Source organism: Esox lucius, chromosome 22, assembly GCF_011004845.1.
Source record: "Esox lucius isolate fEsoLuc1 chromosome 22, fEsoLuc1.pri, whole genome shotgun sequence".
Classification (NCBI taxonomy): domain Eukaryota; kingdom Metazoa; phylum Chordata; class Actinopteri; order Esociformes; family Esocidae; genus Esox; species Esox lucius.
In genome coordinates, this window is record NC_047590.1 from 18,163,527 (window position 1) to 18,177,620 (window position 14,094).

General features: G+C 43.5%; 1 protein-coding gene across 1 annotated transcript in view; it reads left to right on the forward strand.

Moving 5' to 3' along the window:
* Positions 1-14,094, forward strand: part of LOC105019683 (parathyroid hormone 2 receptor-like) — a 50,602-nt gene that overhangs the window by 4,877 nt on the left and 31,631 nt on the right. Inside the window, exon 2 of the mRNA XM_034289799.1 lies at positions 6,930-7,029. Coding sequence (XP_034145690.1) covers positions 6,930-7,029 — 100 coding nt within the window. The remainder of the gene's footprint in view (positions 1-6,929; positions 7,030-14,094) is intronic.

Here is a 14,094-nt window from a genome sequence, read left to right on the forward strand (position 1 = left end):
GAGTCAATATTAAATAATTAAATATGTACATAATTTATTAATAATACATATTATTTTAAGTTACAATTTATTATTATAAAATTATATACCATTATTTTTAAAAGTTGCGTCATAAAAAAGATTTCATAAAAATGTGCATTTCCCAATGTTTTTAATAAAATCATGGCCTTTTTCATAATATCATTTTGAATCATACACTCACCTAAAGGATTATTAGGAAAACCTGTTCAATTTCTCATTAATGCAATTATTTAATCAACCAATCACATGGCAGTTGCTTCAATGCATTTAGGAGTGTGGTCCTGGTCAAGACAATCTCCTGAACTCCAAACTGAATGTCAGAATGGGAAAGAAAGGTGATTTAAACAATTTTGAGCGTGGCATGGTTGTTGGTGCCAGACGGGCCGGTCTGAGTATTTCACAATCTGCTCAGTTACTGGGATTTTCACGCCCAACCATTTCTAGGGTTTACAAAGAATGGTGTGAAAAGGGAAAAACATCCAGTATGCGGCAGTCCTGTGGGCGAAAATGCCTTTTGATGCTAGAGGTCAGAGGAGAATGGGCCGACTGATTCAAGCTGATAGAAGAGCAAGTTTGACTGAAGTAACCACTCGTTACAACCGAGGTATGCAGCAAAGCATTTGTGAAGCCACAACACGCACAACCTTGAGGCGGATGGGCTACAACAGCAGAAGACCCCACCCGGGTACCACTCATCTCCACTACAAATAGGAAAGAGAGGCTACAATTTGCACGAGCTCACCAAAATTGGACAGTTGAAGATTGGAAGAATGTTGCCTGGTCTGATGAGCTCGATTTCTGTTGAGAAATTCAGATGGTAGAGTCCGAATTTTGCGTAAACAGAATGAGAACATGGATCCATCATGCCTTGTTACCACTGTGCAGGCTGGTGGTGGTGGTGTAATGGTGTGGGGGATGTTTTCTTGACACACTTTAGGCCCCTTAGTGCCAATTGGGCATTGTTTAAATGCCACGGCCTACCTGAGCATTGTTTCTGACCATGTCCATCCCTTTATGACCACCATGTACCCATCCTCTGATGGCTACTTCCAGCAGGATAATGCACCATGTCACAAAGCTCGAATCATTTCAAATTGGACTTGAACATGACAATGAGTTCACTGTACTGAAATGGCCCCCACAGTCACCAGATCTCAACCCAATAGAGCATCTTTGAGATGTGGTGGAACGGGAGCTTCGTGCCCTGGATGTGCATCCCACAAATCTCCATCAACTGCAAGATGCTATCCTATCAATATGGGCCAACATTTCTACAGAATGCTTTCAGCACCTTGTTGAATCAATGCCACGTAGAATTAACGCAGTTCTGAAGGCGAAAGGGGTATTAATATGGTGTTCTTAATAATCCTTTAGGTGAGTGTATAATAATAATAATAATAAACATCATTTCATTATGTTTTTTATAATTTAATGGCATACTTCATCATTTAATGCTGTATTTCATAGTCACAAGGGATATGTCAATCCATCCAAGTGGTGATTGGCTAATCCAGTGACTCTTCACTCACATATGCTTGTATGTGGGCATTCAAACAGGATTTTAGAGCATTAACAGTTGTGTTGAATTCTAACTATTTAGCAAGTTTGTATGAAAAAGGTTCAGGCAAAATGACTATTATGTATGTATCCTAGTATGTGGCAATAGAAATACTAAAACAAAAATGCTGTAATGATGTTCTTGCGGTGTAGTGTTGGCAAGGAACCAGGCGCTGGCATATATCGCGTTCGTGGGTTTAATAAACAAACAAACAAACCGAACACGAACGGAAAAACTCTACTAACGACTGAATGAAACAAAAGTGCGCGACAACACGTCTTAACAAGAAATCTTCAAACAGCACATACATGTAACACTCACCTCGAGACAAACTGACAATAACAGCAACAACAATGATCCACAATGTGGGGAGCAGAGGGGAAACATTTAAACACATACAAATTATGTCAATTGGGACCTGGTGTGAAAGATTGGAAACATGATGTGATATGGGAACTGAAGGTGCACGGAACGGTGGCGCTGCTGCTCACCTAACCGTGACAAATGCATGTTCATGATCCAGGTCGTCAATGCCAGACAGGATTTTGCAGCGTTAGTTGTGTTAGATTTATCTGCAAGTGAGCAAATAAATAAATAATGTTGTCGATCCTGGCAACACCTGTTCAATACTGTGTCTAAAAAGTGAGGTTTATTTCAATGGGTTAACAATATATAACTTGCCAATGTAAATGCCCCTGGGATATGTAACGACATTAGACAGTTTGGTGTCTTGCTCCTCTGCTCCCTTCATTTGCCGGTCATTGTTCCTTGTCTCCACATGTTTCGTGTCAGTGGTGATTGTTCCGTTTTCGTTATGTTTAAGTCCTTATTTACGATTCAGTGTGTGTTAGTGCTCAGTGTTATTTTCCATTAAATCACAACATTGACTGCCACTCTGCCTGCGCCTGGTTCCTGCTTTTCACCGCAGCACCATCTTTACTATACATTGTGTAATTCGTTGAGAACAAAAGGACATAACAACAGTCAATGGAAAGCAAATTCACCAAGTGGTGGAGGGCTGGATTCAAACTCAGACTCACGAAAATCAAAGTATACATACATACATACATCATATATACATCTTCTTCCGCTTCATCCGGGGCCGGGTTGCGGGGGCAGCAGTCTAAGCAGAGATGCCCAGACTTCCCTCTCCCCAGACACTTCCTCCAGCTCTTCCGGGGGGACACCAAGGCGTTCCCAGGCCAGCCGGGAGACATAGTCCCTCCAGCGTGTCCTAGGTCTTCCCCAGGGTCTCCTCCCGGTGGGACAGGAAGGCGTTCCGGAGGCATCCGAAACAGATGCCCAAGCCACCTCAGCTGACCCCTCTCGATGTGGAGGAGCAGCGGCTCTACTCTGAGCTCCTACCAGGTGACAGAGCTTCTCACCCTATCTCTAAGGGATTGCCTAGCCACCCTGCGGAGAAAGCTAATTTCGGCCGCCTGTATCCGGGATCTTGTCCTTTCGGTCATGACCCAAAGCTCATGACCATAGGTGAGAGTAGGAACGTAGATACAACGGTAAATCGAGAGCTTCGCCTTGTGGCTCAGCTCTTTCTTCATCACGACAGACTGATACATTGACCGCATTACTGCAGAAGCTGCACCGATCCGTCTGTCAATCTCCCGTTCCATCCTTCCCTCACTCGTGAACAAGACCCCTAGATACTTAAACTCCTCCACTTGAGGCAGGCACTCTCCACCAACCTGAAGTGGGCAAGCCACCCTTTTCCGACTGAGGACCATGGCCTCGGATTTGGAGGTACTGATTCTCATCCCCACCGCTTCACACTCGGTTGCAAACCGTCCCAGTGCATGCTGAAGGTCCTGGTTTGAAGGGGCCAACACGACAACATAATCCGCAAAGTGTGGTCCCCAAACCTGACACCCTCCGGCCCCTGGCTGCGCCTAGAAATACTGTCCATAAAAATTACTAACAAAACCGGCGACAAATGGCAGCCCTGCCGGAGTCCAACATGCACAGGGAACAAGTCTGACTTACTGCCGGCAATGCGGACCAAGCTCCTGCTTCGGTCGTACAGGGACCTGACAGCCCTTAGCAAAGGACCCAGGACCCCATATTCCCGAAGCACCCTCCACAGGATGCCGCGAGGGACACAGTCAAATGCCTTCTCCAAATCCACAAAACACATGTGGACTGGTTGGGCAAACTCCCATGAACACTCCAGCACCCCGTAGATGGTATATAGCTGGTCCAGTGTTCCACGGCCCGGACGAAAACCACAATCCGAGGTTCTACTATCGGCCGTATTCTCCTCTCCAGTACCCTGGCATAGACTTTCCCGGAGAGGCTGAGAAGTGTGATCCCCCTGTAGTTGGAACACACCCACCCTTAAGAAGAGGGACCACCACCCTGGTCTGCCATCCCAGAGGCACTGTCCCCGACAGCCACGCGATGCTGCACAGGCGTGTCAACCAAGACAGCCCCACAACATCCAGAGACTTGAGGTACACAGGGCGGATCTCATCCACCCCCGGTGCCTTGCCACCGAGGAGTTTCTTGACTACCTCTGTGACTTCAGCCCGGGTGATGGACGAGTCCACCTCTGAGCCCTCATCCTCTGCTTCCTCAATGGAAGACATGACGGCGGGATTGAGGAGATCCTCGAAGTACTCCTTCCACCGCCCTATGACATCCTCAGTTAAGGTCAACAGCTGCCCACCTCTACTGTAAACAGCGTTGGTAGGGCACTGTTTCCCTCTCCTGAGGCGCCGGACGGTTTGCCAGAATCTTTTCGAGGCCAGCTGATAGTCCTTCTCCATGGCCTCACCGAACTCATCCCAGGCACGAGTTTTTGCCTCCACAACCACAAGCCGGTACCCGTCAGCTGCCTCAGGAGTCCCACAAGCCAACCAGGCCTGATAGGACTCCTTCTTCAGCTTGACGGCATCCCTTACTTCCGGTGTCCACCACCGGGTTCAGGTGGACACCGGGTTTGGGTGAAAATCAAAGTAAACAATTGAAATCACAGGCTGTAACAACTAGCGTGAATTTCATCATGGCAACTTATAATGTGAATCAGTAGTGTGTATGGCCCTCACGTGCACACCCCGACAACGTGTGGGCATGCTCCTGATGAGACGGCGGATGGTGTCCTGGGGGATCTCCTCTCAGACCTGGATCAGGGCATCAGTGAGCTCCTGGACAGCCTGTGGCCCTACTTGGCAGCGGCGGATGCACCGATACACAAGGTCCCAGAGGTTTCCAACAGGTCTGGGGAATGTGAGGGCCAGTCAATGGCATCAATACCTCCTTCATCCAGGAACTGCCTGCACACTCTAGCCACATGAGGCCAGGCATTGTTCTGCACTAGGAGGAATCCAGGGCCACTGCACCAGTGTAAGGTCTGCGTACCCTAACAGCACGTTAGGGTCTGTGCAACTCTCCAAGGATATGCCTCCCCAGACCATCCCTGACCCACCGCCAAATCAGTCATGCTGGATGATGTTGCAGGCAGCATAACATTCACCACGCAACTCCTGACTCTTTCCCGTCTGTCACATGTGCTCAGTGTGAACGAGCTGTCATCTGTGACGACAATGGGGTGCCAATGGCAGATCTGCCAATTCAGGTGGTCTCTGGCGAATGCCAATCGAGCTGCAAAGTGCTGGGCTGCCACCCTCATGAAGTCGGTTTCTGACAGTTTGGTCAGAAACATGCACACCAGTAGTCCCATGGAGGTCTTTTTGTAGGGCTCTGGCAGTGCTCTTCCTGTTCCTCCACGTACAAAGGAGCAGATATTGGTCCTGCTGCTGGGTTGATGCCTTTCTACAGCCCTGGCCAGCTCTCCTCGTGTAACAGCCCATATCCTGGTATCTCTTCCATGCTCTTGAGACTGTACTGGGAGACACAGCAAACCTTCTTGCGACGGCACTTATGGATGTGCCATCCTGGAGGAGCTGGACTGCCTTAAAACACAATTTAAAAAAGCAAGTACAATTTACCGTAAAATGTTTAGTCAGACACTTTTTAAAATCTGTTATGGACACAGTATTCTTCAACCTAAGGTCATCCTGCCAATCATTCCAAGTTTTAGGGCCACAGAAGGAGAATTATGTTTTACCTAAAACTTGGCCCGAGGCACCTTGAGAACTATCCAATCATGCGATTTTGTGTAACGACTCGTCGTGGTGTAGTGTTGGAGGAACCAGGCGCAGGCAGTACTCTCGTTCGTGGGTTTTTATTAAAACAACAAACAAACCAAACACGAACGGAAAACGAAACTAACTACTGACTGAATGAAAATAAAGTGCGCGACAACGCGTCTTAACAATCAACATTCAACAGTACATTAACAACACTCACCGGTATACTAACAGACAGCAACAATGACAGCGACAGCAACAATGATCCACAATGTGGGGAGCAGAGGGGAAACATATATACACATACAAATGATAGAAATTGGGACCTGGTGTGGAAGATTGGAAACATGTGACAGTCCGGGATGTGTTTGTGAGGTATGGGAACTGAGGAACTATGGCACGGTGGCGCTGCTGCTCACCGCACCATGACATTTTGTTTGATAAGATCTGTTTTTCAGTATAATTTTGGAGGTAAGATAATTAGGATGTTTCTGCAGGACGGCTTGATAAACATACAATAAAAAGTGTCTTGCCATTCAGGAGTGCAAGGAATCCGAACCAACAGCAGAATATAGAACAGTGTGTATAAAATCGTACCACAGTAATAAAATGTAAAGAGGCAGGCTATTAAAGCTGCGGCATGCATGTATATTATATCACCATAATCTAACACTGACATATAAGTGGCCTGAATAATTTCATTTCTATGTTGAGATGACAAGATTGCTTTATTTCTATAAAAGAACCCAATTCTGATCTTCTTTTTTTTTTTCTACCAACTCAGTAACTTGAGTTTATTGTCTGTCTGTGCAACTTGGAATGGGCTACAGGTTCAACCTAATGCTAACAGTAGTGACAAGGACATTAGCAAAATGAAAAACTAGAGAAGAATCAGTCAGGAAGGATCAGGAGAGAGCAATTGTCTATGGCCACCACCTGGAAAACCATTCCCTTTTAGGGGGTTTTCTTGCTGTTGTCTGTCCAGTGCACCTGTTGTCACTTTCATTTGCACCAAAACAGGTGACATTGATTCACAATCGCTTGTGCTTCCTAAATGGACAGATTGAGATCCCTGAAGTTTAATTTACTTGAAGTTATACTGTGATGATTACGTGTTCCCTTAATTTTTTTGAAAAGTGTATTTTAGATCAAAATTAGTTCTGGGGTGAAGACTCCCCTTAACCATTTGTAAGGAAAATGTTAAACTGATCTAACTTTCTGAATAACTTTTACAATCTACTTTGTAGGTCCACCCAGAGGTCGGCCTCACAGCACAGGAGCAGATGTATCTACTGTATGATGTCAAAGTTGAGTGTCATCAAAACATCTCTACACACAACCCTGCTGGTAGGCAAACTGACTTTTAAAAGTCAATACTGTTTACTCGTACCCGAATAATATTGTTGACCCTAGCATCAACTGAATTATATACACCCCAAATGTGAATTTCAAACAAAACTTAAATATTAAATACCATGCAGTATCTAGAGGACGGTGAACTGGCCAATCAGCGGTCTACTTGCATGAATATTTGAATAGCGAGAACAGAGCACATCACTCCGGTTCTTAAATCTTTGCACTGGCTTCCAGTCAGTTACAGAATAGATTTTAAAGTGGTGCTTGTAGCCTATAAATTACTGAATGGTCTAGGCCCCAAATACATTTCTGATATGTTTTAAGAGTATAAACTGAGCAGGGCTCTTAGATCCATGAACTCAGGTCAGCTAGTTGAGCCCAGAATCCAAACTAAACATTTATTCCAGCACACAACTGGAATAAACTAGATCTTCGACATGCCCCAAACGTATACATTTTTAAATCCAGTTTAAAAACATTTCTCTTTTCACGTGCCTATGACTGAGTGCTTAAACTTAACCACACTGTTTAGCCTTACAGCTTTTATAGCTTCCTTATGGAATATTTCTGTTTTTGTATTTGATGAAAACCATTGATTTATTGTTATGGTATATTTCTATATTTCTCTCTTTCTTTGATTCAATGTTTTATTATTTCATTGTTATTCTATTTCTATTTTGCTATGTTTTACCAATCGTGCTCCAAGAGGAATAACCTCTGTGTAAATGTAACAATTTCCTGATGACGGATAACGCAAGTTCTTGTGCTGTTTAGACATCGATGTAGGGTATTATCTCACAAAAGGACTGACGAGTTTATCCAAGCACTGGAGCGTGAGGATTGAGATACCGGGGTGGTTCAGTAAACAGTTATAGTAACTGTAATTCATTGAAGATGAATATTAAATGCATGTACAGACATGGCATAAATGTTCCCCTGGAGACGGCTGGGTAAGACATCAATGCAGAGATGAACTCATAAAGGGACTGACGGGTTCTTCCTAGTGCTGCAGTTCAAGGATTGAGATCCTGGGAGCAGAAAGTCCCCCTGGAAAGGGGTTAGAGAATTGCAATTATCTGACTGTTTTGTTTTCTATTGCATTTTTCTATTGTAAAGCACATTGAATTGCTTCTATGTATGAATTATGAATTGTGCTATATAAATAACCTTGCCTGCTTGCTTGCTAAAATTACTTAAATTGTTAGAATGTACAAAATACAGTGGGTAATAATATACTAGCACAGCTTCCCCAGTAGCCATCAGCACACATTGATAGAACAGGGCAGGGAACCCAGAGTAACCTAAAGTTCTCTGCTCCGTGGTGCCAGACGTTTAATTTGAGCCGGATCCAGCCAGAACAGAATCGGATTTGGGTCTGTTTCTTCCGGGGCATGTTTTGCACGGATCTGGTATCTGTCGTGCAACATTTGTCTTTTTCCATCACTGTGTGCACTTTGATCAGAGTTCATGAAGTTGCCTGTTCTTGCAGTCCAGTGTTGTAGCCTCGACACCACCTGAGAAGATTGTGAATGTTTTAGCTTTGTATTGCCCGCTATTTGCACTACCGATGTGCTTCATTAATGCAAGCTGTTGGAGCGGATATTCTCAGGCCCACACTCCCCTTTCGAACCAGGGCTAAGCATTCCGGTACCTCTATGCCCAACGGAACAATCCCTCACATGCCCTAAATGTTCCTGGACCTCCGGTTTACAAATGAAACACTGGTGCCCCCTGATCTGCACCTTTGGCAAGCACATGTACATCAAATATGGAACATTCCGGACTAGACATCCGGAAAAAACATTGTACAGCAGAATGCATCCACATTTGGTGGAAATCAGGCATATGGACATATACATGACCTACAGGACTCAAGCAATCAGGCTTTTTCCTTTTCCTGCTTCCCCTGTGTGTGTCTGAGGATCAGTGCTGGTTAAATGAAACCGGTGTCCTGTGTGGATATACCTTGCACAGACCTTTTGATAGACAGACTACATTCATTCCTTTGTTCTTTCATACACCGCCTAGTTTAGACTTTCCCCATACATCTCACTTTGTCTTGTTCCATGTGATTATGTATCATTGTGGCGTCTTGTTTTCTGTTGTCTTGTCACTTGTTTGCTGTTTAGTCCCTGTTTAACCGGTTCTGTTTGTTTGTACCTGGGGAAAAAGGGATTTTCAGCATGTCGCCCTTGGGCATACGCGACCCATAGGAAAACCTTGTCTAAAAACACTAGTTAGAACTGAGAAAACCACCCACTGTACTTTGTATAGTCAGTAGAGTTCTAAGCACTTCTTGAGGGGGGCAAGATCAGTTTAGGGATTTTTGAATTTATTATTTATTTCTTGTCCAGCTCAGCCCCTTTCCCCAAACCTTTTACTGTGGGTTTATAATAAACGTTTTTGTTTGACTGTAGCTTTGACGGTAGCTTTGGTTGTCTGTGTATTTTTTTGTAAAGGGTGGGGCGACATGCGGTGTAGGTTTTAACGTCAGGAACCGGGCTAATGAGATTAAGAAGAATTTTCTCTAAACTCAATCCCTTTTCCTCAAACAGAAGATGCACAGAAATAGTATTTCTATGATCAGCGTGTAGTAAAATTGAACTTATAAACATATGCAATGTCTGAATGCAGTAGGCTATGTCTTCCCTATTGCCATCTTTGATTCTCTGCATCAATCTGGATGATTGTCAATGGACGCTCAGGGTGATTGTGCAGTGTCAAGGACTGTATTTTCTTATGCCACATAAATTCAAAGTACACACATTGTTTATTTTGAAATTCTACATGGAAATAAAAAATGCACGGATACGGTAACACAGTTGTATCCAACTTTAGAGCTACTAGTAGACATACAGGGGATTTTATGAATGACAAAAATAATGTCAGTGTGGCAACACAAAAAAAATTAATGTCACAGAAGTACAGTTCCAAACATTTAAACAAAACATTAAATATACAGGTGGTTTCATTCAGCAGGCTTACACCCCTCAGAAAGTGAGGCAGAAGGCTATTGGTTGGCAAAAATATCTTGGCTATTCGTTGGCTAAAGTATCTTGGCTGTTGATTGGCTAAAATATTACATATTAATAAATTCAATAGTTCCAGTTTGTACTGTGGCACTAAGAGGCAAACCAGGCTTCATAATTATACAATAGAGTAAAATGTCAAATGTTTCTTTTGGCTGTGTTATTTGCTTACACATGTTTAGTTGTTGTTGTGTTGGATAAATTCTTAACTTATTTTGTAAAATTAGAAGAAACAAATCATGTGGACATTTTCTCAATTCGTCAATTTCAATTAACCCCAGAATGTTTTCACTGTGTATGAATTGGAGAAGGGGTTGGGTTTTGAAAGGCGGGCAAACATTTGGCAGCTCCCTGTTTGTGCCACCCTGCCGCCTCCTTTGATCGCAAACTCCTTTGATCACAAGCAGATCTGCTACCAGGCTAGACATTGCATGCCTGTATTTTCCCAGGCATCATTCAGAGATTGGAATTGACTGGATGTTGTATTCCAGGCTCAAAATACACTTCTTACACACTGAGCTCCTTGCATTTCGTAGCCATTTACTCACATTTTCAGTCGATGCTCTGAAGGAGATTTACAGAATGCAGTTATGATTCATGCTTTAATAGTACTTAGATATTTTTTTATTCTTCAGTTTTTTTATTGACTCGAAATAGTTGTTGTTTCTGCAGTGCTAAATGTTTTTTTCTATTTATCAACTTCAAGGAAGTGTGAAGCTGCAGACAAACTACTCACAGGGCATACTTTTTCATGTATGCATTTTTGAATATCAGAGTTAGAAATGTCATGATATAAAAATTATGAATTTACTGGGGTCTTAATATCAATAGTGTGTCTGTCTACAGAATCTGTGGTTGCAGAAATGCAGATACAGTATCTCACAAAAGTGAGTACACCCCTCACATTTTTGCAAATTTGATTATTTCTTTTCACTTAGGGGTGTGATCACATTTGTTATCAGCGGTTTAGACATTACTGGCTGCGTGTTGTGTTATTTTGAGGGGACAGCAAATTTACACTGTTATACAAACTGTACACTCACTACTTTACATTGTAGCAAAGTGTAATTTCTTCACTGTTGTCACATGAAAATATATAATCAATTAATTGCAAAAATGTGAGGGGTGTACTCACTTTTGTGAGATACTGTGTATGCCCTTCATTTGAATCTGTGTCAATTTACCAGCCTCATTCTATAGAAGTCTGAGCTGGATAACAAAAAATAATGCTTTTCGTCTTTGATCTATAATTCACCTGCCATTAAAGTAGCTGGTATCTGTGAAATATTTCTTATATTACAATATTACTTACAATACAAGTGACATTTTCCCAGAAAACTGACACAGATTGCTAATACATATTTACAAATGGTGGTGGGAATGTTTTGATGCCTGTTATGGAAGGGAGACAAAACAACAAACAATGCCACCTGTTTAGAGATGCATCTCAGCTGAAGAGGTTTGAAAGTTCTTCGTCTTCCGATATTTTAAAAACATTGAAAAACAGAAAACATACATTCAGTGAGGGAAATCATTATTTGATCCTCTGATTTTTTATTTTGATGGTAGGTATATTTGAACAGTGAGAGACAGAATAACAACAACAAAAATCCAGAAAAAAGCATGTCAAAAATGTTATAAATTGATTTGCATTTTAATGAGTAAAAAGTATTTCATCCCCTCTCAATCATAAAGTTTTCTGGCTCCCAGGTGTCTTTTTACAGGTTACGAGCTGAGATTAGGAGCACACTCTTAAAGGGAGTGCTCCTAATCCCATTTTGTTACCTGTATAAAAGACACCTGTCCACAGAAACAATCAATCAATCAGATTCCAAACTCTCCACCATGGCCAAGACCAAAGAGCTGTCCATGGATGTAAGGGACAAGGCTGTAGACCTACACAAGGCTGGAATGGGATACAAGACCATCGCCAAGGAGCTTGGTGAGAAGGTGACAACAGTTGGTACGATTATTTGCAAATGGAAGAAACACAAAAGAACTGTCAATCTCCCTTGGTCTGGGGCTCCATGAAAGATCTCATCTCGTGCAGTTGCAATGATCATGAGAACGGTGAGGAATCAGCCCAGAACTACACGGGAGGATCTTGTCAATGATCTCAAGGCAGCTGGGACCATAGACACCTAGAAAACAATTGGTAACACACTACGCCACGAAGGACTGAAATCCTGCAGCGCCCGCAAGGTCCCACTGCTCAAGAAAGCACATGTACAGGCCCTTCAGAACTTTGCCAATGAACAACGTAATGATTCGGAGGAGAACTGGGTGAAAGTGTTATGGTCAGATGAGACCAAAATCTAGCTCTTTGTCATCAACTCAACTCGCCATGTTCGGAGGAGGAGGAATGCTGCTCATGAGCCCAAGAACACCACCCCCACCATCAAACATGGAGGTGGAAACACTATGCTTTGGGGGTGTGTTTCTGTTAACTTCACCTCATCAAAGGGACGATGGACGGGGCCATGCAGGTCAAATCTTGGGTGAGAACCTCCTTCCCTCAGCCAGGACATTGAACATGGGTCGTGAATGGGTATTCCAGCATGATAATGATCCAAAACACACGGCCAAGGCAACAAAGGAGTGGCTCAAGAAGAAGCACATTAAGGTCCTGGAGTGGCCTAGCCAATCACAAGCCTCGAAACCTTAAGGACTTGGAGAAGAGGAGTGGGACAAAATCCCTCCTGAGATGTGTGTAAACCTGGTGGCCAACAACAAGAAACATCTGACATCTGTGATTGCCAACAAGGCTTTTGCCACCAAGTACTAAGTCATGTTTTGCAGAGGGTTCAAATACTTATTTCACTCATTAAAATTCAAATAAATGTATAACTTTTAGTTTTTCTGGATTTTTTTGATGTTATTCAGTCTCTCACTGTTCAAATAAACCTACCATTAAAATTATAGACTGATAATTTCTTGTTCAGTGGGCAAATGTACAAAATCAGCAGGGGATCCCCAAAAAAATCCCTCACTGTATATACTACCTTTTTTTACAAGAAATTATATTATACCTACAGAATGGACAGTACGATTGGTTAATCAGTCTTCTTGTCTTTACTCTGAGGTTGGTGGCCTGTGTCACTAGACATCAGTGGTAGTCAGGGCCATATTACTGATGGTTGGGGGCCTGTGTCGCTAGACATCAGTGGTAGTCAGGGCCATATTACTGATGGTTGGTGGCCTGTGTCACTAGACATCAGTGGTAGTCAGGGCCATATTACTGATGGTTGGGGGCCTGTGTCACTAGACATCAGTGGTAGTCAGGGCCATATTACTGATGGTTGGGGGCCTGTGTCACTAGACATCAGTGGTAGTCAGGGCCATATTACTGATGGTTGGGGGCCTGTGTCGCTAGACATCAGTGGTAGTCAGGGCCATATTACTGATGGTTGGTGGCCTGTGTCACTAGACATCAGTGGTAGTCAGGGCCATATTACTGATGGTTGGGGGCCTGTGTCACTAGACATCAGTGGTAGTCAGGGCCATATTACTGATGGTTGGGGGCCTGTGTCACTAGACATCAATGGTAGTCAGGGCCATATTACTGATGGTTGGGGGCCTGTGTCACTAGACATCAGTGGTAGTCAGGGCCATATTACTGATGGTTGGGGGCCTGTGTCACTAGACATCAGTGGTAGTCAGGGCCATATTACTGATGGTTGGGGGCCTGTGTCACTAGACATCAGTGGTAGTCAGGGCCATATTACTGATGGTTGGGGGCCTGTGTCACTAGACATCAGTGGTAGTCAGGGCCATATTACTGATGGTTGGGGGCCTGTGTCACTAGACATCAGTGGTAGTCAGGGCCATATTACTGATGGTTGGGGGCCTGTGTCACTAGACATCAGTGGTAGTCAGGGCCATATTACTGATGGTTGGGGGCCTGTGTCACTAGACATCAGTGGTAGTCAGGGCCATATTACTGATGTAGTGCTCTTGGTTTCCCAACCCTATTATTGTTATGAAAATGACAAACCATGGGAACATTAGTGTAATAAAAATGTGTCTC